This window comes from Leuciscus leuciscus (assembly GCF_965113295.1).
Source record: "Leuciscus leuciscus genome assembly, chromosome: 16".
Lineage (NCBI taxonomy): Eukaryota > Metazoa > Chordata > Actinopteri > Cypriniformes > Leuciscidae > Leuciscus > Leuciscus leuciscus.
This window is the reverse complement of record NC_138740.1, coordinates 23,154,684-23,181,883: the sequence shown is the minus strand read 5'-3', so window position 1 is coordinate 23,181,883 and position 27,200 is coordinate 23,154,684. Positions and strand designations below refer to the sequence as shown.

The 27,200-nt window shown below is 36.2% G+C and overlaps 2 protein-coding genes across 3 annotated transcripts in view; one reads left to right on the top strand and one right to left on the bottom strand.

Moving 5' to 3' along the window:
- Positions 1 to 1,738: 1,738 nt before the first annotated feature.
- nectin1a (nectin cell adhesion molecule 1a) lies at positions 1,739 to 22,810 on the bottom strand. Of its 2 annotated transcripts, XM_082140948.1 has the most exons (8): positions 22,180 to 22,810; positions 10,489 to 10,860; positions 9,502 to 9,801; positions 8,840 to 8,957; positions 8,386 to 8,537; positions 3,891 to 4,038; positions 2,776 to 2,842; positions 1,739 to 2,278 (listed from the first exon to the last, which is right to left on the bottom strand). In XM_082140948.1, the coding sequence occupies exons 1-8, from the start codon at positions 22,226 to 22,228 to the stop codon at positions 2,042 to 2,044; spliced, it is 1,443 nt and encodes a 480-aa protein (XP_081997074.1). In that variant the 5' UTR covers positions 22,229 to 22,810; the 3' UTR covers positions 1,739 to 2,041. The 2 variants fall into 2 exon arrangements, with proteins under 2 accessions (XP_081997074.1, XP_081997073.1); XM_082140947.1 differs by lacking the exons at positions 1,739 to 2,278; positions 2,776 to 2,842; positions 3,891 to 4,038 and adding an exon at positions 4,579 to 7,092.
- Positions 22,811 to 25,820: 3,010 nt separating this feature from the next.
- LOC309477476 (uncharacterized protein) overlaps positions 25,821 to 27,200 on the top strand; it is a 2,464-nt gene continuing 1,084 nt past the window's right edge. The window contains exons 1-2 of the mRNA XM_082140742.1: positions 25,821 to 25,965; positions 26,650 to 26,704. Of these exons, the coding sequence (XP_081996868.1) occupies positions 26,659 to 26,704 (46 nt within the window). The 5' untranslated portion in view covers positions 25,821 to 25,965; positions 26,650 to 26,658. The remainder of the gene's footprint in view (positions 25,966 to 26,649; positions 26,705 to 27,200) is intronic.

The following is a 27,200-nucleotide window of genomic DNA, read 5'->3' as shown; positions in this document are numbered from 1 at the left end:
GAAGTGACCAAAACCTGACAAAAGCTCCAAAAACCTTCCTTTAGGGATGTCCTCATTTGTAAATCTGGTATAAAAACTAAAGTAATTAAAGGTTTTTTTAAAATTTAAAAATGCAGAACGTTTTGTGTGATGGGTAGTTTTAGGATAGAATATACAGTTTGTACAGTATAAAAACTATTTTGTCAATGGAATGTCCCCATTTAGATAGCTAAGTATACGTGTGTGTGTGTGTGTGTGTGTGTGTGTGTGTGTGTGTGTGTGTGTGTGTGTGTGTGTGTGTGTGTGTGTGTGTGTGTTCGTGTTTCCATCCATAACAGCTCAGCCAAGCAAAGGAAACAGAGTGCCTCGCTACATTCATTCATGAGTTTCTCATGTTACACTTCCATGTAAAGTGGACAAACACACTGGAACCGAGAGCACAACCCAAATACACAGATGCCAATGAAAATTATGATATCATAGATATTACGTAACTATTGTGAATAATTATATTTTGTTGTGTAATACAATGACATTCAAAACTGTCAAATACTTTTAGTGGCCACTGAGGTTCTGATACAAGTTGGTCTGAACACAAGAGAGACAGCTGGTTTACAGCAGCTCCACTACTGACACACAAATACACTCGTTCAAATAGTTCATAATCTGAGTTATGTGATTAGCGCCAATCAGTTCTGTAACCAGACGAAACCAGCTGTGATCTGTCATGTTTACGCCAGATGGCATACAGTATGTCATGTATATTCAATTCAATCTATAAGTAGGTTTAATCAGATTATTATTTTATTGTGTAACCTTCACACAATCACCTCCTCATTACACTTTGCATTGCATTGCATCATCACATTCTGGTAAAATGCAAGAAAATATACAATATTATCAGATATAATCAGCGATACTGTAACCAAACAAAATTTATATTGATTCCAATGTTTATTTATTAGTAGAAAAGAGAGAGAAAAAAAATCACAAGTGGTTAAAACATTCATTTATCATTAACAGCTTATTCAGTACCAGCTGTCACTATAACAACACACAAATACATATAATGTAATGCATCACATTTCTGCACATTGTCTCATGCCCATAGACTATATAAATTACTCTATGCAGTTATTAAAATTGCAGTGCATGAAAGAACTTTGTACCATTGTGCATAAATGTCACAAAGCATAATGTAAACAATAATAAAGCACAAATGACCAAAGTGATTCACAGTTCTACTTCCTGGAATATGCTGATGCAGAAAAATAAAATTATCATATATACGGTGTGTGTAATATATATATATATATATATTTATATATATATATATATATATATATATATATATATATATACATATATACATACATACACACATACATACATACAAACAGCATATACAGTTTAAAGATGCAAAAAATATGAATAATGACTATTTTGTATTGGTCATAGCTCATGCTGTTGCAAGTTTCACCATTACTAAAGCTGGAAAAAAAATACCCATTTTAATATAAAATAAGTAAAAATAGTAATGATATTGAAAATAATAAATATAATGTTTATTAAAAAATGATACATACACACACAATATATATATATAAAAAAACATATTAATAAACATTATAGTTAACATTTTTAAAGACAGCGTTAAATTTAGCTAGATAAAACTAGGGTAAACCTGTTCAGTTAAACAAATACAGTGAAAATCCCAAATGACATAAAACAATGGAGTGATGCATAACTGTACAGAATACAATAAACAATACGGGCCTGTTGTAAATGGGGACCACCGACCTACTTTAAGACAATGATAATTTATTCTGTACATAGAATCAGAATCTACTCTGATGCTTTAATCTGTAATTATTTGTAGATTAAATCTAAGCATTATTATTAAAAATGTAATATACGCATGTAAATCCAATTGTGCTTAGAGAATAAAAAAATCTATTACATTTTTTAAAGTTTCCAGAAAGAACACAATACAAAAAAAGTACACAATGGTCAGAGCAGCTGAATAAAGACAGAAAGAGAGAGAGAGAGGTCGCAAATGCATTCATACATACTGCTCTTTGGGGAAGGTGTATGAGGAGATGGGGCCGGCGGGGGGTGTGGGGTAAGTGAATATGGCGTTCTGGTTGCAGTGCTGAGTGTAGGGGTTTTGGGGCAGGAAGGTCAGAGGAGGTTGAATGGGAGGAGAGTGCTGCTCCAGATAATCCTCTTTGTTACACGCCAAACGGTAACTCACGTAGTCGGCCGTGTTTGGGAGCTCATCGTAGAACCTCCCGGGGCTCTGTGGGAACAAAGATTCAAGGTCAGATAGAGAGAAAGAGAGAATGAACGCTGTGTATATTTAATGAGAGCGCACAGGCACACGGCTGACACTGTCACCCTGATATTACGCATGCTGGTGCTGACACGCTCAAACCTGGACCATTTTTTTCCGATTCAAAACACATAAATGTTTAAAAAGTAGCAAAGTTCAAGTACGTTATACAGAGTTATTGCTAAAACATACATTGTGATAATAAATACACCTGATGGGGGTCTTGTGAGAGGTATTAGGACTCAATAGGGAGGCAGTAGCAGCATGTTTGTTCTCTTCTCCAGTAGGAGGCGCTCTCTACACACAAAGGCTGAGGCCAAAGGCAATCCAGGTGTATCATTAAAGCCTCAGTACCTCTATTCAGGTCGGTAGCCAGACCGTGGTGCATTAGTGCTTCTTTTCATCTGTTAAAATGGACAGAGGCCATACTGGTGTTTCTGTGGCTTTACTGAGTGCTCTCTTACCTGGAAGTCATCAGCTGCCTTCTTTTTAGACGAGGAAGGCTTTTTGTGGGAAGAGGAAGAACTATTCCTGCAATAATAGAGAGGAAGAGACGGAGGGTCTTAACCATAACAATTCTATAAAACAACTACAGGCTGGTTTCATTTTGTCTTATGTCTTAGATGTCAGAAACTTTAGGAAAATCACACTGTAACAGTCAGAAAATGCTCTACTCTTTACCTCTAAAATTTGTTATTATAAGTCAGTAATATAAAAAAGCATTTAGCTTAGGCATAATTTATTTTCTAATAATGTGAAAGAGTACAACCAGCTCAATTTATATTATGCGGTCACATTAATTAATAGTGATAAATCACATCTAACATAAACGTTTGTGTTTACATAATATTTATGTATATACATTATTTAATGTGTGTGTATATATATATATATATATATATATATATATATGTCTGTGTGTGCATGTATGTGTATATGTACACACACACACACACACACACACACACACACACACACACACACACACACACACACACACACACACACACACATACATGTGTGTGTGTGTCTGTCTGTGTGTGTGTGCATAAATATATATATTTGTGTGTATATATTGTGTGTACAAACACACACAGACATTATTCAATATATATATGAATAATATATATAAACTATAATAATATATACAATATAATAACAATGTAATAATAATAACTATAATGAAAATATTCATTGTTATATATGTATATACACACACACACACACACACACACATATATATATATATATATATATATATATATGAGAAACATTGTCTTTATACAATACATATAATAATATGAAAAAATAATAATATTCTATATATAATATAAACATTAAAATAAAAATATTATATACAAAATGTATAGAATATTTACTAATATTTTACTAATACACTATATAAAGATGTAAAATTTAGCCAGGTAAATATATTTTTTATTAAAATATAGTTAAAATATGAAATATATATCACTGGGGAAAGAAAATAATTACACAGTTCAATGGTAAAGTCTCAGGATTTGGAAGAGAAAAAAGCACTTCCTTCCAAATGTAGCATTTAACTGAATTGAGTACTTACGAATCATTGTCTGACCCTGCGTGTTTGTGCCGCTTCTGTTTGTTGACCAAATATATTGTGCCAGCTATACAGAGGATGATGCCCAGTGCAATCACCCATCCAAGGACACCCATAACCCTCTCTGAAGCGCTCAGTGACTGGGGTTTCTCTGCAGGAAAAATAAATGTTGGCCATCTCCTTGCTAATTCAACCATATATACACTACATAACATATAATCACTGTCACTGACTTTTTACTAATCGGATACTTAAGTATTCAAATGTGACATGCCTCTGAAACATGTTTCTGCTCTTACATTAACGGGAATAGCTCTATTGTTCGGCTCAAGTCCTATTATTTTGTGTTGATGAGAAAAAAAACCCACACATCCGGCTCACATTAGCTTACATGCCCTTCTTTTGTGCAAACTCGTACCAACAAACGGGGCTGCCATGGAAGGTATTCATGGGAGCTTTCACTTAGGTCATTGTGTACATAAAACAACAATGATGTCAATGCAAACTAGTAAAAAGGGGATTTGTCATGGGATGCTCTAATGGCTGTAAAATAAATGTTAATGGCATAATGTTTCCACTCAAAACAGACCCTTACCCAACCTCAAATAAGAGACCTACACCACAAAGAATGTCCAGACCAGATGACCCCAAACACACTTAAATTGCTTTGCTTGGAAAATTGAGTTTTATCAATTTATTGATTCTGGTATATTATATTACAAGAAAAATATTATTCATAATCAGACAAAGAAAACTTTAAAATACAACTTTTTTCTTGACTATTTTAACTGACTTGATATACATTTTAATTTATTTTTCAGCCGAGAATTCACAAGACTTATTAACACTTGTGCGTTCACAATAAATAACAAGAACAGCAAAAACAAACACTTTATATCTGAATAGGTTTGTCTAGGCAGCATAATAAACTTCAACACATAAAGAAAATTACGAGTGTAAAAACACAAATTCTTCCCATTAGCACAAAGCACAATGTATTAAATATTGTACAGCACATCCTAGGACAGTCCATTAGCTGAACAACACCAAAAGCCAATGTAACATTCAAGCAGTTTGTTCCTCAGTGTCATAAAAATGAAATCATTTTACATAAAGCGATTCAAAACACATACAGTCTAGTACAATGTATTTTTGTATCATCTCCAATAACTTCAAATAACAACATGAACATTACATCTTCAAGCAGGCCTCATATTGTAGATTGCAGCCACTGAGACATGCAATGAATCGCTGACTCTTGAAAGCTATATCCACAGTTTATTTGATTGTTTATCTACATGTTCATATTCTCAATATGTGGTATTTGACTACTGCAGTGCAGAGAAGTATTGTATTGTATAATGAAACCTGTGATTATAGCAGCCAGAAAGTCACTATTCTGTTTCAATAACAACAACAAAAACACAATATCTGAGTTTCCAAGAATCATGCATAAAAATATATCCACAGTGTAAGACTTTCACAGTTTATAGGTTATAGGACAGTTTTACTTGCCCTTAAAGTGAACACTATACCGAGGCGAAACTGCTTTCTCCAAACAATGGCACTGTCGAGATGTTTTCTCATCCAAACTTGACATCCATTTTAAAGGGCTGTGCTGACAAATGCCCAGCGCATGTTAGTGAAATTAGCTCTGTTACAAAACCTAATGAGCCAGCATCCTAAACATCATTGAAAATAATTGATTTAGGACATCTACCTCGGTAGAAACTCCAACTTCATACTCTATTGAAAACAACTGTTAGTTAAGTTAGCATGTTGCTAAGCTAACAGCACTGTAACAAAACCTAATGATTTAACATCCTAAATGTCATAAAAAGTGGCTGATTTGGGATGCCTAAATAGTAAGATACTCTGTGGGTCACGTAAGTGCTGCGCACAATAGAACACAACTCACAATTGATTTCAATAGAGTATGAAATTATGTTGCTAAACTAACAGCACAATACTCTATAATCAATGTGGAGGAATTGAATTAATCATAACTAACATTCCTTTGTCTTGCTGGATTAACATTTATATGCTTTGAATACTAAATGTCCCCAACGCTTGGGTCAAAGTTAGTGTGTCTGAATATAACAAAAGAGGAAACAAAACTAGACAGCTGTCTGGAAATATATTTAGCCTCATGACTTGAGCAACAAGCTGGAGTATCAAAGAATCCAAATGAGCTTTTACCTAACAGAGAATTATACATACCGTAAGAACAAATCATATTAGAGAAAACTGATGTAATGAATCATGTCACCTTTGCCATGCACTTATTCTATGAACTGTTGTATTCTTTTTGCTGGTGGGATTCTCTGGCATTGTCTGGAGTCTGTGTGTGAATGATTGTGATGCTGATTTCGAATTTGGCTGAAAGTGGCTATTTCAATAGGCAGCATAATTATACATTATGCAAAAATGTTCAAATAACTATGCATAATTATGATGGCTGCCATAAATAGCGTGCTAGGTTTTGAAACAGAGATTATGTCATGCAAAATCATCAACATGTCCAATCATTGGTCAATCTCCAAACATCCATCATCATTTTGGGTTTTCTTGCCAACAATGCTGTCTAAGCGAATCAAATCCAACGTCAGTTTGGATCCCAAAGCCTGCTTCAAAAGGAAGGAGATGGCGAAGAACGAGAAGATAGCAAAAAAATCGACGTGCTGAGAAGTTCAACGTTTTGAATTCTAAACATACCACTCTTCTTTAGAGATGACAGAGCCGTCCATCTGAGGAACCATGTCCACTGAGACCTCCACCTCAGATCCATACTCGTAAAAATAAGTCTGCTCGTTACATTCGTATCTCTCATGGTCCTCGATCAGTCCCGCGCAGTAGGTCTTCATCCTGCTGTCATGGCAGTTGTGAAACTCCTGAGTGCGTCCTCCTAAAATACTGGAGCCTCTGTAAAATTCCAGCTTCTTCTCTTCATCTGATTCTTCAGAGAAGGTCAGACTGTGAGGTAGCGAGGGGAGTGGCGGCACGCTGCCAGCCTTGCTGTAGCCATTTCCAAGGATTTGCTTCTTCGTACTGTAATTTCCTTTAAATGTGCATCTCCGGCGATATAAAAACACTACCAGGAGCGTAATGGCTGCCAACAGCACTGTGCCACAAACAACAGCTCCACCAATGACGGCACCTGCTTGCTGTTGCTCCTGAGACACCTCGTGTGGGTAGCTAGGGAATTCTGGGCAAGGAAAGAGGTAGTCATATTGATCACTTTTAAATAGCATAACAATATGAGGTTGTTAAAGACCTTGTGAACAGTTTATTTCATGAGTAGATGTTTTTCCTGTTGAAACAGGAAGTGGGGTCTAGGATCATATCAAAGGGCTTGTCTCTTTTCTTCGAACAGCCCATACTACTGTTCAAAAGTTTGAATACAATTTTGTTTGTAAAATTTTTTTATCTTGTGCTAACTAAGGCTGCATTTATTATCTATAAATTTGATCAAATTGATTTTAGTCTATTAGAATGTTTTAAAATTGAATTTATTCCTATGATGGCAAAGCTGAATTTTCAGCATCATTACGCCAGTCGTCAGTGTCACATGATCCTTCAGAAATCATTATAATATGCTGATTTGGTGCTCATGAAACATTTCTTATTATTATTAATGTTGAAAACAGTTGTGCTGATTAATGTTTTTGTAGGCACCATAACCGTTTTAAACTTTTAATGTATATAATGCATTTGAATATAAAGCATTCATTTGAAAGATAAATCTTTTGTAACATTATAAATATCTTTGTCACTTTTGATCAATTTATTGTATCCTTGCTGAATAAAAGTATTCATTTCTTTTAAAGAAACTCTTACTCACCCCAAACTTTTGAACAGTAGTGTAAATGTGCTAAAAGCTATATTAAAAAAAAGCCTTTTAGGAGTACATTTACATATTGGATGCTGACTAAAAGCCACAAAGCTCAATTTCGATTTCACAAGGTCTTTTAAAAAGCAACATGAGTAGGAGGAGGGAGTCAGGATGGGGATGACTTTTCTTTTCTTTGTACAATCCCAGGTGCCGTCACTACACCAAAGAGATCGAACCATGCAGCAGGCCGGAAGAACCACACATACACGAACACACAAGTAAATGTTTCTATTCAATGTTTCTATAGACCACACCTTATGTTAACAGCATGCCGAAAGGAAAATGATTCAGGAGATCCTCAACGACTATGGTTCATTCAGAAGCCACACACAGACAACTTGCAGCCACATGCAAAGTGCTGGACCAGCAAGCAAGTGAAACAAACAAAACAGCTTAGGGCCAAAGAACTAAATACAATTTCAGGCAGTGAGAGTCCACATTGTTTACTGACACAACAATGGCATGATAAAGCTTAAGTGTGTATGTTTCAGAGGCAGTCGAGAGTAAGCTTAGGGTGAAAGACTAAAAGATTCACATGTATATTCAAGGTTCACATGCACAAAAGCAGTAAAGCATTCAGTCCAACAGGAAGTGTAAACAATGTACCTGTGACAATGACCTCAACGGATGCTGAGCCTGTCCCAATGCTGTTGGTGGCGTCACAGATGTATGTTCCCGAGATGTCATAGGTTACAGGACCTTTGAAGATCAGCACATCGTCACGAAGTTCTGCTGTATTCGGCATAGTTCCATTCAAGCTAGAGAGAGAAATGCTCATCAGGTTTTGCATGAGATTTCACTGATGCTAAGATGCAAAGAACAACATCAATTGTAAGTGCAACGCAAACCTGACTTGAAATTATTTTCTGTGGTAATCGACAGATTTCTTTTGATACTGAACCCAGAAAATTCCTTTAATTAAAAATTAGCCATTTTAGACTACGGTATATTTTGAGATCATCATCTATTTCAATATATTTTAAGTGAATGTTCTTTGAATGATAAATAAATCAGCACAGAATTCAAAGGCATGTTGTTTGCTAAGACTAAAATGACATACTATCTCCACTGAAACAAAGAGATGGGTGGGTTGGCATCAGCCAAGCAGGTGAGCTGAACGTTTTCTCTGTTCAAATACCAGTTTCCATCGAAGCCATCTATTAACACCTCTGGTTCATCTGTAGACAAGGAGCAAAATACAACATAAATGTATCTAAGTATTATTTTTTCTCTTTCCTTCAATGGACACTAAATAAAATGGATGTAAACAGTAACAAAAATGTTGAATAAAATTTGTTTTAATTGTATATTTTTGTATAATTGTATATTTTTGAATACATATTATTCAAATATCTATACATATATTCAGTCTTCAGTATCACAAGAAACATTTCTTATTATAATCAATGTTGAAAATATGACCCTTCAAAAATCCTTAATTGGAAAAAGTAAAATTTCAATCATCAATGTGCTGTTTAATATTTTTGTGGAAACTGTGATACATTTTTGTCATGTTTTTTTTTTAAAGGAATATTAAGTTCGAAAGAACAGCATTTATTTGAAATTGATTTTTGTTGTCGTAACAATGTAAAAGTCTTCAGTGACTTTTAATCAATTAAATGAATCCTCGCTGAATACGTTTTTTTATTTTTTTTTATTAATTTTTTTTAACTTTTACTGACCCCAAACTTTTGAACAGTAGTGTAAAGCATGGTTTCTTACACTGAATGTTGAGCGTGACACTGTCCGTGAATTGTTCGTCATTATATGTGGAGACACAGGTGAGCGGCTGTTGGTGTATTTCTCGACTGGGAATCACCAAGTAATCACTGCGCACAGTGACAGTCCCATCAGGGTTGCGTATCTCCTGAGTGTTGGATTCTCCATCCAAATCGGTTTCCCATGTGATCACACTGGGTGGCTTCCCATTGGCAGAAACGCACGTGGCAACAGTCATCTTCAGATCTCTGGATCCCGCCACTATGGAGGGAGTGGACAGACTCATCTGGATCATAGGGCGAACTGCGGGACAAATACAGAGGCTTACAACACAGGACTCCTGGATTACTGCAATATTCTGTCCCACGTTATGTTTTGATAGCTTTTCAGCTTATTACTTTGTGTTTTTCATTAATAACTACAATGCTCTATATAATCAGTTTTCATGGAAAACAAACTTTGAACAGACAAAAGCCTCATCAACTTGGAAAATTATGCAATACGCACAGAAATTCTTCTTCTGTGAAATCAAATGTTTTACTAATCTCAAAACCAAAGCACTACCAAAAATCAAAAAAAGCACTACAAGCAAAATCCACTGCAGCACAACCTTGTTTCACACACAGCGTCTAGCCGTAACTGCTACAACAGTAAGTGCTTTTACACTGCTCAGGTACTGAGAATAATCTGATGATAGTGAGTTAATCACTAAAGCTTAATCACCAAAGGTTTAACTAGTTTTATGTAACTAAGATATCCCTTAAACTGTGTGAAAATGAAAGGCCTTGGAACTTGCTCAGCGTCAAAGGGATAGTTCACAAACAAATTTACTCTACTCGCCTACTGAAATTGTTTGCTGAAATTAATTAGCTCTTAACTCATTTGGAGTCATATTTGTAAATGCACAAAAAATAAATCAGCATTTGTGGTATTTGTGGCCTGAAGAGATTGCTGTACAGTTGGTATTAGGAGGGTAGCGGCATTACATACCATAAATAGTGAGATTAACCATGTTCTCCCTGTTGCCAGCTGGGAAGGTTGTGTACTCGCAGATGTAGGTGGATTCATCCGACAGTTTTAGTTTGTTGAAGACTATGGTGGTGTCCTCCAGGGAAGGCGTGCGCTGGCGGATGGCAGAGTTCTTGAAGCGCACACGGTCTTTAAAGGGGGTCAGCACCGACACGCCTAGGGTTGGATTGGCGATGGCCACGTTCTGCTTAGTGCCGTTGACCAGCTTCTGCCAGGTGACCTGGGAGATTTTTACAGGTGGGTTGCTGTTGACAAACTGACAGCGTAGCTCTACCTGTGAGCCCACAAATCCCGACATACTGCTATCCATCTGGACCATTTGACTACGAACATCTGGGAATGGAAAGATTAACAGTGAGTCAGGGTTTCGTTAGTCACCATATGTGGATGAACATGTAAAGATCAAATCAAGAATGAGAAGAATTATTTTATTTATTTATTTTAATGTGGTTTTCATAAACTTTTTTCTATCCTGACAAAAGTTTAGCATGGTAACGGATATGACAATGTTAATGTATTTGGTCTTGATTGAATACATCTGCTACGCTGCTGCTGAAGAGCAAGTACAGAAACTTGCAACAGCCAATACATAGACACGGTGTTGTGAGTATGTAAGACATGATGCTGCTGCACAACAACATATATGAAATGACCAGTATAGCAGATCCATACAAGTGGAGCTGGGGAAGGTGGAGGGTTTCAAAGGAACTCCGAAAGCACAGTACAAACTGCTAAACAACAGGAACCAATCAGCTTGTTCCGTGTAGTTAACAATGTTATTGTCAGCAGGTTGCGTTAGGACCCATCAGCCTGCGCCATCTGAGTTTCATGACAGAACTTGGTATTGGCTATGCCAAGTGTTTAGACATTTCACAACTGAACTGTGAATTTCATTTAAATTCAAATTAAGGAATTAAAATTCAGGAATTGAATGTTTGAACTGAAGACTGGAGTAATGATGCTGAAAATTCAGCTTTGCCATCACAGGAATAAATTACATTTTAAAATTATTTAAAATACAACATTTATTTTAAATTGTAATAATATTTCACAATATTACTGTTTTGTCGCATTTTTGATCAATTAAATGCAGCCTTGGGGAGCATAAATCCCCACTTTAATACGTTTACCTTTCATTCACTAATTCAAGCTTTCAAGTCATTAAAACCTTGGTTGTTAAACCGACAATAAAAAAAATATATGAACCACCAGTAGGGCAGACAACAGACATTGTTTACTCAGTCCTGAGATATCCTGTAAATACGGGTCCTGTGCTTTCAAAGCTGGGGCAATTAGCTCAGTAACTTCTCTAATGGGTAAATTCAGCTTATTGGCTTAAAAAGACTTCTCTATCCATCAATACTATAGAATGTGGAGGACAAAGAGTAATGATGAAAGGTGGAGAGAACTGAAAGATGGAGGATGGAGTCTCTTTACAGTGGGCCTAGAGCGTAAATAAGGTGCAGCAGCTCCTTGCGACTGGGCTTAAATCTAGTTGTCTAAAAATAGGAGGGTTTAAGAACCACGGGTACTTCACCCGCCCTGGCTAAAGGGTGTCTGTAAACACAGATTGTGTTTACCTGCGGAACATGTGCGTGATACTCCAATCCCAGGCCTCCACATAGCCAGAGGATTCCTGGTGTTAAACCACTTAAAAACAGGAGACAATCCCTCTCCAATATAAGGCTGCACAGTATTGAGGTAAAGTCCCTTACATAACCATAAACATAACCCTCTTTTTTGGAAAATTCTAGTCCTTTCTGTGGAAGGGAGGTTCAGATTTGTCAGTTGTGGTATTTGTGTGTTTTAAGTGATGACAAAAAGAGTTTATGGGATTCAAAACACAAGCTACTTTTGTATTTTTTTGTATTGACAAACAGATTTTTGAGCGGGAGGGTAATGCATTGTTTTCTGGTTAATTAAGTTCATTATAATTAAGGTCAAAATAGATGATATTGTTTTATAAAATTGTTCTTATAGAAAGAGAATGGAGCCTATTAAAAATACACACTAAAATATGAAACATAAAGGATAAAAATAACTGAAATAAAAATAATAAAAATAAGTTTTTGGGGGGTATAAAAATCATTTAAAAATAGACAGAAAAAAATGTATTAAATAAATGAAAAATAAGTATGTAGGAACTTAGGAAGCACATAACCGGTTCATATGAATCCAGCTAAACTGTGATGATCATGTACAATGCAAAATGCATCTATGAAAAAAAAGTTGGCAAATGGGACATTAATGAAATGATTTTGCCAAAATCAGATATGTCTTTCAAAAAATCATTCCAGGACACAAATTTAATAATGTTAAATGCCGCCCTTAAGTCTTCGGTCACTATAGATAGGGTAAGCTTTAAAAACAACAACAACAACAACGATGAAAAAATAAATGCGAGTCAGTGGCAGGCAGAAAGTCAGTAATGGATTAGAGTAGACAGTGGGGGAGCAGACTGGCGTTCCCAGGCTTTAGGGCTGCTCATGAGAGCCTGCACAAACACAGCAAAGCCCTGCTGAATAGGAGGCTTCTAGACGACAGGTTAGAGGAGGTTAGCAACAGCAGCAGATTACAGCACTCATGATATTGAAGTTCAGCATCGCTTCCAACCACATGAGAGAGACATCAGTCCAATGCACGATGCTGCATTAACCTGCATTATGGATACCCACATAAAGAGAGATGCCACAGAATATCCAGCTAAAGCCATCCAAACACCCATGGTCATTAACAGATAAACATTTACCCTGGAAATCATTTACTATTTGTGATATCCATTAGTAATGTTTGGGGACAGATTATATTCGGGAACAGATGAGAAGAGAACCGGTGTGGTGCATGTGATTGTGCAAGTCAGGCTATTACATTTTTATCACCTTTTATGAAAAGATTCAGCACTCGATGCATCATTATTTTAAAGCACGTTCAGTTTGAGATAATTCATATACTACATTCCGAGTTATTTTTCACATTCTTCCCCTCGATAAAGATACTGATTTGAGAACAGCACTGAATCAGTGAGTTGAACTCAAGAACAAGATCAGTCTGATTCACGAACAAATTATTCTGATCATTTTGTTTTTGTGAACCGAATCAGCAGATTCAGTGAATAGATTCAGCTTACATTTTTGGATGCTGTTCACATAATGCTGAATGCTGTTCACATAAAATTATCGTATGGCTTCAGAAGACTCTGTAATATAACACATGATTCATATAATTCATGATTCATAATGTATGATGCTTTGGCCTCAAAGCTCCAGTCCTCACTCATTGTATCATTCCTCAAAGATTTTCAGTTTGTGTTCCACAGAAGAAAGGTGTGACGTAAATTAAATCAACAACCTACTTTTGAGACACTTTTGTTTTTGTAATCAGGCTCTCAAATATTATATAAAAAAATATATATATTTAAATATATTTGGATTTAGATTTAACGGCCAATATATCAGTTATTGGCTTTCAAATACAAAGAATTATTGGTTATCGGTATCGGCCAAAATTTTCATATCGGTGCATCCCAAATAAAAGGATTTTCATATGATTCATAATTCATTATTTATGATGCTTTGGCTTTTTATCATTTTTGAAGGATTTTCGCAGCATTTCCATAAAGAACAAAAATTATGGGTTCTTCAGAAAACCTTTCAGTGAAAAGTTCCAACAGTTCCAAGTACCTTCTTTTCTTAGTGTAAAGAACATTTCAATAATCTAAAGCTTTTTCATTTATAAAAAGACTTTTGTGCAATGGAAAGTGCATGTATGTTCAAGGTTCTTCAGAGAACCATCAAAGCCAATAAAGAACCTTTATTTTTAAGAGTGTACCAGATTTCAAGTTGATGAAAACAAGATTTTTTCCACAATGACTTAAACCTATGACAGAAACTAAAACAGGATTTGTCATCTGCACATGATGACCCGACACACTGGGGTGGACTGTGCCTCATAAGTCAGCTGTCATGACATGGAGCACAAAGGCTAATAAGAAATGAAAGCCCTCCGTCAACAAAGGGGACCAAGAACACAGTCTAAACTGCTGTTCAGCTGTCCAGTCTCTTCACTGCATTCGAGAGTCAATCGGAAAAGACACAGACATTTCCACACAGCATGCACTGTCAGCTCAGAAATTTGTTCAGACATTTGTTGCATAATAAAAAAGCAAACAGAGTTCCACAGCTTGGCCTCTTATAAAATTAAAGGATTAGTTCACCTCACCCTCATGACATTCCAAACCTGTATGAACAGAATTCCATGCAATTCCAATGGAATGACCTTTCAAGATTTGAAAGGATGCAAAAGCACCATAAAAGAGTACTATGTTCAGACACGAATTGTGCATTTATTGATGACTTTAAAATGGGTGAAGATAAGATTAAATGGATCTGCTATGCTCTGATGAAATGTTTAATCTTACATAATTTTATGTTTTCTAATCCAAATAGATGTTTGCACAACATTAGTGCAATATATAAAGCATACGATCAAACATGGCTGCTCTAGGGTCATAAATGTCACATACATATGACCTCATTTCCTCCCACTCTGCCGGCGGACTGACAAGCTCTGGTCTCTGAGCTGATTAAAAGCTTTGAGGAATAAGAACTACAGTGTATCTTACACCTAGCTATGCAGAAGACTGATGAATATTTTCAATCATTTTATGAACAGAATGAACAAATCTTATCTATATGCAACAAACTCAGTTCTGAACTGCAAAAGTCTACACACGTCTAATTACTAAATATTTCACCATAAACATCTGTCAATACAGAGAGAGAATAGTTTGCCACACCAACACTTCAAAATAAAATGAAAGGGGCTGATTTAGGCAGCCATTTCATTTTTGTGCGATAAAGCCTTGATGAATTACACAGCCTCTTCTGGTAATTTTACAACCTGACGACAAGTGAAAACAGTTCCACCCTTATATGACTCAGGATGGATTTGCTTAAATCCAACAACAACAAAAAAGAAGAAGAAAAAAAACCTGGTCAATATGCATGTCAATTGCTTTTGCCAAAAAATGTTACTCGTTCTGCTTCACTACTTGGGTTAGATTCAGGGGCGAGCATATCTCAGGACCCCTTTTATCTTTAAAGCTGAGCCCTGTCTATTTCCATTGGAATGTTCGAGAAGATTTATGGTTATAATCCACGCTTCTACATTTCACTAGTTTAGCGGGACAGTTATCATAGGTATTTAGGAGAGTGAAATGAATTCTGTTCTTTCATTTTCCCCTTCAGTAGAATCATGTTCATCATCTCACAGGTCTGATACTAATGAAGTGCATATAGAAAGCACTGACTTAAAACCAAGCAGAGATAAAGGAAGAGAAGCCATAGGTTGAGAGGATTTTTACATTTGTCTTCACTCTAACAAAAAGTTCAAGCCAAATCTGTGAACTGCTCATGAAGACTATAGCTTGTGCTGCCTTATTAGTTCTTGTGAATGTGAAAAATAGAAATTATTTTAACAGTAACAAAAGCATCACTGCACTGCTGTTTTCCCTGAAAGCTGTCCATCATGATTCTCATCACAATCTCTAAGCACTAGGCTGTTAATCTAAAAGCAGACAGGCAAAGCTGGCGATATCTGCAAAAGAGCTGCGAATCGCTTTAATACACCCACAAGCCATTGTAATAGCAGAAAAACAGCATTCAAGTCTGTTCCTAAAGAAATGAATTCATCATGTTTGCATATGAGCCATTGCTTTGTCTCCACAAACTCAACATGATACAGATGTAGCCGTCAATGGAAAGTTTTATTAAGAAATTCTGATAATCACTTCTTATCATACACAAAAGCTACTTGCATCCTTTTGTTTGAAAATATACTTTCATACTTATATGCCTGCAGGTATAGCAAAGTCATCTTCTAATATTCACTTGATGCTAGTAAACAAAACAAGGAACAGTAGCATGTCCACACAGCCTTGTCCATATTTTAATGCATTCATATTTTTAATTCAATGTTAAAATGATTTCTCTAATCCAGCTTGATATGTAGAGACAACAATATTTGAGCTATTCATAGGCTGATTGCCCTCTTTGGCTCTGTGCGCATCCAATGGGGTGAGTTTGGAGGCAGGACTATATGACAATACTGTCCATTGTTGGTCATTATTCTTACAATTCTGTTTGGTGACTTTAATGGTGCGGATATTACATACTTCAACTTTAATACTAGTACTGGCCGATGCTAACCAGAGCTGAGCACTACAGCAGTATGCTGCCTAAAGCAAGCTATCATACTTAATATGATGTGCCAGTAAGCCGTGAGAGCCCTCTCTGTGAATAATACCATCAGGCAGGGTTATCAACTTTTACCAGGAGACCTACCATTACATGCAATGACACTGATATCTCTCTTTCAGCTGGGTTTCTCAAGAGGAAATGTTGGATTTGTGTATACTAAATCAATTCAGACGTACAGAGGATGACAGCCCGATGAGACGAGATTGGTGTTGCTTAAACAGTGGCTGAATAAAACATATTTTTAAAGCTCATTCTGAAGTCTTGTTTGTTCCTTCCACATCTGTCTGGAATGCTAGTATCATTAATATATTTTTTATATATTAATATATCTTTTTATTTATATATTTTTGTACACTCAATCAATTCAGATGTACAGAGGATGACAGCCCGATGAGACGAGATTGGTGTTGCTTAAACAGTGGCTGAATAAAACATATTTTGAGGCTCGTTCTTAAGTCTTGTTTGTTCCTTCCACATCTGTCTGGGATGCTAGTATCATTAATATATTTTTTATATATTAATATATCTGTCTAGCCTGACGTCGTCATACTCAGATTCTAGTCAGAATGTGAGTCTGAAACTGCTCCATTGAGCTGTGATTATGGGGCATGTTTCAACCGAACCAGGAAAGAAAATGCCTCTGCACTCAATTGGATAGACCTACAACCAATCAGAGCAACAGAGTAAGTGACGTATGTTCTTCATTCATCTTTCCGATCGACAAATGCCTTGATCGCGGTTCTCTGTTCCTATTTTAAAATGATGTGCTGTCGATATCTTCTATAACAGATGCGATGGCGGAATCTACACATGATGTTTCATAAACAAAGTTCGGGAGGAGCACGTTCAAATAATCAATCCAATCAACTTGTCATCAAACAATTAGCCTACCATGTCTACCCTATCAGCATGAGAGGAAGCATATATTTATTCACTCTGTCAACTCACCTAACATTCCTTGACAGTTTTCAGCATCCCTCCACTCACTCTTGGCTTGTTCTTCCACAGCCTAGAATACGGGGGGAGTACTTTGGGTTCGGGCCGAATACCGATCCCGGAGCCCTCTCCTCAGACAGTATGCCAAATATGCATTTATTCTATGTGACTTATTTGTAAGTGTGAAATCTCAATTCTCCAGCAGCAGTCATCTTTGTTGTAAACGAATTCAACCCAAGCGCTCGTTGGTGACGTGGATGATTACGTTACTGTTGATCATCTGTCCATCATCGTATAAAGCCCACCCTGACAATTTGATTGGTCCGAACAGGTTCGGGCATAATAGCTCCACAACGGATCAAGTCCAGACCAAACTTCCCGACCTAAAAATGTTGTGGGCGGGGCTAAGTTCGGCTGGCATCCAGGCTAATATCTGTCACGATCACCAGTGAGAGTGCCCGTCATAACCACCAGAGGGCACTCCACCCCGGACTATTGTCATTACCTCATGAAACTACATTTCCCATAACTCACTGCCCCGACTCATCATCCCTGACTGCATCCACCTGTCTCATTACCTTGTCAGTCTCAGCCTATTTAATCCATGTACACTCATTCATTCCCTGCAAAGTCTTGTTTAGTGTCTCTACTGCAATTCTGAGCATTCTCTCAGTTCTTCCCGTGTTCTTGGTTTTTGATCTTTGCCCGTTTCTTGGATTCCCCTTTTTGCTTGTGAATAAGTCACCAATAATAAGGCTAAATGATTCAATGACACATTAAAAACAGACTCCAATTGGTCATCACAGAATAATGACCTGAATGAATCAGTGAACAACTCTGAACAAATCTTTTTGGTGAATGGATTCAAAAGTCTACTGAGATGAATCAAAATCCCCACCACTACAGAACACTGTTAATCCAGATTTATTTGATTTGCATTTCTGATGAATTTTACCCCATGGTTACTGATTTGAAGCTGGTGGGTTGATACAGTTGAATCGTTTTAGTGATTTGTCCCTCAACTTAATCACAGCTCATACTTACTCAAGCGCAGAGGGTTGCGTCGCTTGTACTGAGCTGTCTTATGTCAAAGCCGTGGTTTTATTACAATGACCTGTTGCCAGAGTTCAGCCCTTTACTACATTACCCACTTGACTACTGCATGGCCGTTTGGAAAAGACTCCCAGTATTGCCATGGCAACGGTCCAAGGGATAACAGATGGTGGGAGCGTGCTCAGTGGCAGTTAAAGAGGGAGCGCTCATAGTAAGGGGGGAAAGTGGGTCAGGATCAGCCACCGCAGGACCAGACAACGCTTAACACCAGACAGGCCACACACACATACAATGGTCTTCAATAATTCCTTCTAATTAGATCTGCAAAAGGAGGAATGCATTCATATTTCACATGGATTTAAAATATGCAACTTCTTTGTTATTTAAAAGGTCCTAAGAACTTTCTATATGACATTTCACATTTATATTACATTTAGTTTTTCATACGAAAGTGAGTCATGGTACACACGTCATGTTAACTGACAAGCAGAAGAATGATTTCTCAAGTGTTATATGAAAAAGCCCGCACAGGCTGAAGTGACGAGTAATCAAAGCTGAATCAACAGCATCTTTACTCTCCACATTCACACATGTCGAATTTCGGATGTTGTAAATCATTATAGAAACCGACTGAGATTTTTGTTAATGCTAATTAAGTTCACCAGCTGCTAAACATCCTTCATGTTTCTTTAACTGTGCCTCTATCTATCGCCTATTAGACAGGATGACAGGAAATGTAATAAAGTTTCTGTGTTTGTTACTGATAATAAAATTTATAGAAATCATACTCAAGTTTCACCCTGAGATGCTATATTTTGGGATCTTATTGAGGTAAAATAGACATCAGCAATCCAACTCTATGATATACCTACACAACTAATTATGTGTAATACTCAGTTGTACATTATTACAAAAAGTGTAGTAATATTATATTATATGCATAATATGCATAACTTGTTGGATTCATACACAAATCTGACAAATGTCATGTAACATTTTTTACTATATTACCATCTCTGCAAAACTAGCACATTTGATCCCGCATAAACTATTAAAGGGGTAGTTCACGCAAAAATCATCATCATTTACTCACCCTCATGTTGTAAACACGTAAGACTTTGATTCATCTCCAAAACACAAATGAAGATATATTTAATGAAATCTGAGAGATTTCTGTCCCTCCAGTCTACACAACTACCACTTTGACATTTCAAAAAGTTAATAAAAAGAGATCGTAAAACGAATTTAAATGCAATATGATTCGAGCGGTTTAGTCCAAATTGTCTGAAGAGACTCGATTTAAATGCTGAACAGATTTAATTTAGACATTTATTCACATATAAGCATTGATCTGGTGTCGTGAAAGTTGTAGTTGGGTAGACTGTCAATGGAGGGACAGAAATCTATCAGATTTCATTAGAAATATCTTCATTCGTGTTCAGAAGATGAGTGAAAGTCTTATGGGTTTGGAACGAGAGGGTGAGTAAATGATGACAGACGTTTCCTTTTTGGGTGAGCTAACCTTTAAACCAATTTTCAAAGGCTTGTTCTAACAGAGCAGAAGCACAACTAATATAAGGGTGAATCTCACATTTCACCCCAAGATGTTTTGTACAGAAAATATGACTTTTTTGTATTGTAACATTATTTAATCAATATTATTAATATATATATATATATATATATATATATATATATATATATATATATGTGTGTGTGTGTGTGTGTGTGTGTGTGTGTGATACATTTATTTATTATTATTATTAGGTGTTTTTGTATTTTTCATATTTATTTTCTATTAAAACCATTTGTATTTTATTTTGCAGACTTGTGACCTGGACATGTTTTTCGTGAGACTCGCCCATACAGCAAAATATCAATTAGCCTAATATTTGTTAACTGCTGTGGCATTAAATGCAGGGGATTACATAAGTGTGTTTGAATAAGGATTTAATTCTTGTTGTGACTGCATTTAAACATTTAAACTCAATCTCTGTCCTTTCTAAAGTCCATTAAAATGATTATTTAAAAAGCATGATAAACTCTCATGATAAAACTCTCAAAGAGGCCAGTAGCCTACTGTATTTCACACACTTTTAAAATATCAACAAGAGCATGTGAGCAGTGTGTTGTTGGGTAGTGTCTGTTTTCCTAATGTTAAATAGCGTGTTGTTTCATGGAGAAATAAGAGAGATAGTTAATATTTCATTTCATTAACAGCTGAGTCCAAATGGCTCATCGAAAATAATGCTGCAAATCCCACTATATATATGCAGATCAATCCAGCACACTGCACATGTGACTGCTTGAACTGTTGATTTATTCCCCACTACAATCGGATTGTTTTTTTCATGAAAAAGAAGGCAATCACAATTGACCAGATGTTTCTTAAGTGTAGCATCTAGGAAATCTCAGACAGCCCATGTGTTTGTAAAAAAAGAAGAAGAAGAAGAAGAAGAAGAAGAAGAAAGAAGACTCTGCGGACCTTGGCTGTTACATCACAACAACCCATGACTTTGATGCTGCTGCATACATTGGTAAATTCAGTTCAACACAACAGAACATGTTTAGAGCCATGAACGGATGTAAAATGATGGCAGCCCAAGCTCAACCAGACTCTTGCCTCACAACATGAATTATAATAACACTATAGGTCTAAAAACTAAAAGCTGTTAAGATAAAGAGAGTTGTACAGTGTGAAATACTTCTGAACTTTTAAGAGCTACTCTTCTACCCTTTGACTCTTCATGCTGTTATAGGATTACATAATGACAGGCTGATATTTTTACTGATATGCTCACTTTTCATCAATTCATGAATATAAAACAACAATATTATAGCACATTGCGTGTTCTACAGGAAACAATGGTGTTCACAGGCCTATTGTGTCAAATAGCAGAAATAAAACAATGAAAAATGGATTCTGTATATACATACACATTATACACCTACACACAAAAATAGTTGGTATTGGTCAGAAAAAAACAATAATCAATATTAAAGACTGACTGATTATCAGTTTGAACAATATTTTGTTTTTAACCAAGTCACACTTTTCTGCCTAATTGATTATTTAATATCGTTTTTGGAATACATGGAAAGTACATGGTGGCCTCTCAACAATAGAGCCCACTGTAATTCATGCCTAAGTTAATTGTTTAAGACATAGAATTGTAATTGTTTGTATGGTTTTGAGCAACTATCGCTTCAATAATAATAATAATAATAATAATAATAACTGGTTCTGCATATTTCCTAAATAGTCCGTAATAGTAGGCTCTTGGTCTTGAAAAACAACATCGTGGAATGTCTATAGGCTACAAGTGATGGACAATGTAGCCTAAATTGTAACAGAGAGACATAGAAGAACATTAAGAAGAAAGAGTGTCGGGACAGTTTATCTTACCTCTTATCAAAAGGATGGACATCAGTGGAAGAACCAAATTCAAAAACATCACGGTGTTGTTAAAGATGAAATAAATTCAAAACAAGTGATGCGATAAGAGATTAAGAGAGAGCACAATCCTTAAGAGAACAATTATCCAGGTTTCCCATTTACTGAGTTGTGAGAGGAAAACTGAAGATGTTCAGATGTCCAATTGTTAATTTGAACTTGTCAGCCAGTTCGGATGGGCACCACGCGCTGGACCGAACCATTCAATACTCCGATCCTGTAAAGCAATTACGCATCAAGACGCACTTTGAACTGCGCGCGAGGGCAGCGGATCGAACATAAATCAGCTTAAAGCGCGAAGCACTGAGATTAAAGAAGAATGGACGACCGTCTCAACATAAAACTGAGGTCTCTGTCCAGTTGCTGCCTAGACTACACTACAGAGTGAACGGGTTTTGCTATATCGATGTTGCTATATCGTCCTGGAGTGGTTATCCTCATCCATGCGCCTTTGCCAAAAGTCTCTAAAAGCATCCTCTCTTCCGCGGAAACTAGTATTATTAACTTTACCTAACAGCAAAACTTGGTATGTTTAGGAAACGTCAATTGACGGAGACTAGTACAGAATTCAAAGTTGCGCTTAACTCGCATCTCTCGTCTGATTCGTCCGGTGATTAAGGACAATACGATTAATGGATCGCAATCCCAGGCGGAGCTCAAGTGTGCAGCAGGCATAGAAAGTAAACCGAAGTAGGTAATTGTGAATAGATCATCGGTTTCAGCAATATGGTATATTACTGATCAGCTATAAATACGTGATATCGTCCAAAGTCTGATTTGTGCAGTATTTTAGGATACACGTTTAAAGGAAATCTATTGTACAGCGCGTGTCCAAGGTAAATGGTCCTACACCTCCCTCTGGTGCTCATTAATGAACATGCAATGTCAGAACTGCATTGCAGTGTTCAATGCTCAAACAATAATAACAGAGAACTATCTTTATGTGCTGTAATGTATAATGTGATTTTTTTTTATTACCAAAAAAACACTGCAATCGTATAACACCAACAATTAAATAAAATCAAAAAGAAAAAAAGAATTATCAATTTAGTAGGCCTACGGTAGCACAGATTACATGAACTTTTGCTAAAATATTCATGCTAATCTCTGTGTAACCCTGGATAGCAAAATCATGCTGTATTTTGAAGTGTAGGGGTTGATCTGGAAGATTGTTAAAATTAGAAGTTTCTAAATGGATGTTTTTTTGCTTGTAACATTTGCTTGTTATAACAATGATGAAAACATTGCTTAAAGGGATAGTTCACCCAAAAAAGAAAATTCTGTCATCATTTACTCACCCTCAAGTTGTTTCAAACCTGTATGAATTTCTTTTTGAGCATTTTGAAAAATGTCGGTAACCAAACAGTTGATGGACCCCAATGACTTCCATAGTAGGAAAAAAAAATACTATGGAAGTCAATGGGGTCCATCAACTGTTTGGTTACAGACATTTTTCAAAATATCTTCTTTTGTGTTCAGCAGAAAAAAGAAATTCATACAGGTTTGAAACAACTTGAGGGTGAATAAATGATGACAGAATTTTCATTTTTGGGTGAACTATCCCTTTAAAATAGTAGAGATCTAATGTCAAATGAGGGTTTTATTCCTACTTAGTACACTTTTAGATTTTATTTAAATGTATTAACATTTCTGTTATTGTGTCTAATTTTGGTTATTAAATGGGCATTTTCATCTTAATTTGTAGGGACTCCAAGCAAAAATAAATTAATGAGCAACGTTTGTAAGGTACCGCTGAATTAATCTCTTCATTTGATGTGAAGGGCAGGTTGTCATGGCTTATTTTGAAATCCTTTCAAATGTAAAACATCCACCAGCATTGTTATCAGCTGAGGAAAATTAACAATTCAAAATAAAGCAGTGGAATTAATTCTCAACTTCAGCAATGAGCTATCAGTGCTTTTCAAAAAGCATACCTTGTCACGCAAGGAAACATTGGAGATGTCACTGTCAATCTCTTTGAAAAAAAATCATTCATCCATATGGAAAGTAAAGCAACAATAAACACTGTCGTGTGTGATATTCACCTGTCTAGAAACAGCGTTTGTCTGAGGTGCATCAGTCTTCTTCTGATTGACTGAAATCTTTGCGGTACTGAATACACATGCATCCATCTTTGAAAATGATGATAAAAGCCTTTTTCATGCTAATTTGTCCTCTAATTTAAATGCAAAAAGCAAGAAACAAATTTGTGTATGGCACACCCTGAAAATAAACTGCAAGAGGACCAAATGATTGACAGCTATCAGGGATCAACAAATCTGATGTATTTAATCTGATTAGTACCTATAATGTAGATTAGTAAAGTTAAATAGTGTCTAAATAAAAGTAAGGCTCAAGTAAAGAATTTTTATTTTGATGAATATTATTAATATATATGACCATCACACCAATAGGGACTCTAATGACATCACATTCTAAGCACATAGACGTTAATATGGAGTTGGTTTCTATGGGAATTTATTTTCATTCATCCAGTAGAGCATTTGTGAGGTCAGGCAATGATGTTGGATGAGAAGGCCTGGCTTGCAGTCTCCATTCCAGTTCATCCCAAAGGTGTTCAATGAGGTTGAGGTCAGGTTTCTGTGCGGACCAGTCAAGTTCTTCCACACCATACTTGTCCAACCATGTTTTTGTGGACCTAACTTTGTGCACTGGTGCGCAGTCATGCTGGAATAGAAAAGGGCCTTCCCCAAACCCTTCCCACAAAGTTGGAAGCATAGCATTGAGCAAAATGTCTTGCTATGCTGAAGTATTAAGATTTCCCTTCACTGGAAGTAAGGGGCCTATTAGCCCAACCCCTGAAAAACATCCTCACACCATTATCCCTCCTCCACCAGACTTTACAGTTGACACAATGCAGGTAGCATCCTGGCATCTGCATTACCTGCTTTACCCCACTCCATCCGACGCTTAGCATTGTACTTCATGATGAGGCTTGCATGCAGCTGCTCGGCTATGGAAACCCATTCCATGAAGCTCCCGCCGCACAGTTTGTGTGCTGATATTAATGCCAGTTGAAGTTTGCCAGAGTGTTGGCAACTTTAATGCACCATGTGTCGCAGAACTCTGTGACCTCGCTCTGTGACTTTTCGTGGCTGAGTTGCTGCTGTTCCTAAATGCTTCCACTTTCCAATAATTGACCGTGGAATATCTAGCTGGGATGAAATTTCACAAACTGTCTTAATGCAAAGGTGGCATCCTATCACAGTACCACACTTGAATTAACATTCATCAACACATAAAAATGTTGAATCAACACATAAAAAAATTATTTCAAAATAGAAATGTTATTTCAATTGTAATAATATTTCACAATATTACTGTTTTTTCGATCAAATAATTGCAGCATTTTATAGAGACTTCTATCAAAAACATTAAAAAAATCTTACCTCATTCTTTTGAACGGTGTAATAACAAAAACTGAAACATTTTGTAATGTACAGTATACATGTTATACTTTAAATGTCCTGACATATCTCCAACTAAATCATTTCAAATTGTGGGAAACTCTGCATAATATTTGGTAAAATGTTGGTTAAAAAGCATTTTCTAGTTCTCTCAAAAGGGGGAGACAAACCGTTTTCCTTCTCTCCTCTCTCAGATCCTCTCTCCCTCTACTCCTCCACTCTCCACAGCTTTATGAACCACCGGAAAGGGTCACCTGCCAAAGCATCACAGACTGGGATTAAAACAGCACGCACATAAAGTCTCTGCAAGGTAAATGTCTGGAAACTATTATGTCATGCTTGCTCTGACAACAAAATAATGATGTCCCAGGATTGTTTCCAAATAAGATTTGGCCTGTGATTGAGAATTACACAGAGATCAGCTTTTATGATATGAAAAATAAGGTATATTCTGTGATGTCAGACAAGTGTATGCCAAACTGTGTTGTACTGCTCTGTTTACTTTACATTAAATAAGGACATTGGGTTCATTATGGCTGTCAAAGGACTTAATGATTCTCATCAGGGTATTTTGCTTTGGTAGGTGAATAGATTTTTGTGGACATAGAAATAGGCCTATCTCATAGGTTTTTGTATGTTTTGGTCTGAAACATTGCATAACCCCAGCACAGATGGGAGGGGCTGCTGCAGTCCACTGCAGTGCAGTGCTTCATGTTGTTGGGTGAAGTGCTCTGTAAAGCAGTTAGGTGGCGCTACAGCACTATTGTTGTTCTCTGAAGAGCGCAGTTTCATGGATGGTCCACATGGCTGATAACAAGACTTAACATTTTTAAATGCTGGTTTGTTTAACAGTGTGCTTTCCTCCTTTTTTTTCTCTCAAGATTTCAGGCTATATTCAATAGCCAATACAGATGGTCATCATGTTTAAATGTTTTGATTCTGGGATATGTAACAGTATTTTATGACTATCTTCTCTCCTCTTTTCTACCTATAGAGCTTTGTAATGAACAAATTTAACTGTATGTTTGGGTGGATTCTTCTTCTGGGAGGTAAGAGGATTATGAAGATGTTTTCCTAATATTGCTTTTCATATGAAACCATTTCACCATGAAAATATAACAGCTTATTCTCCTATTTTACGTTATATTCAACTGCTCTTATTTCTATATAACTTTAAATTAAACTAATAATTTGCTCAGTGGCCCAAAACATTTGCCTGACTTGTTTGATTTTCTTTCTTCACAAAAGGGGATTTTTTTTAAAGAATATGTAAAAATAATAATAATAATAATAATAATAATATATATATATATATATATATGGTATATATATATATATATATATATATATATATATGGTATATATATATGAAGAGTTCAGATGCAAAAGCCTCTAAGTGCCATCTGAAATTTTCTTCTAGAATGATCATTTTTATCAAGCTCGTATATTTAAGTTCAGTAATTTCACTTAAATAATAATTAATAGGTAATTTTCATTGCCATTTAAGTGAAATTACTGAACTTAAATATACGAGCTTGATAAAAA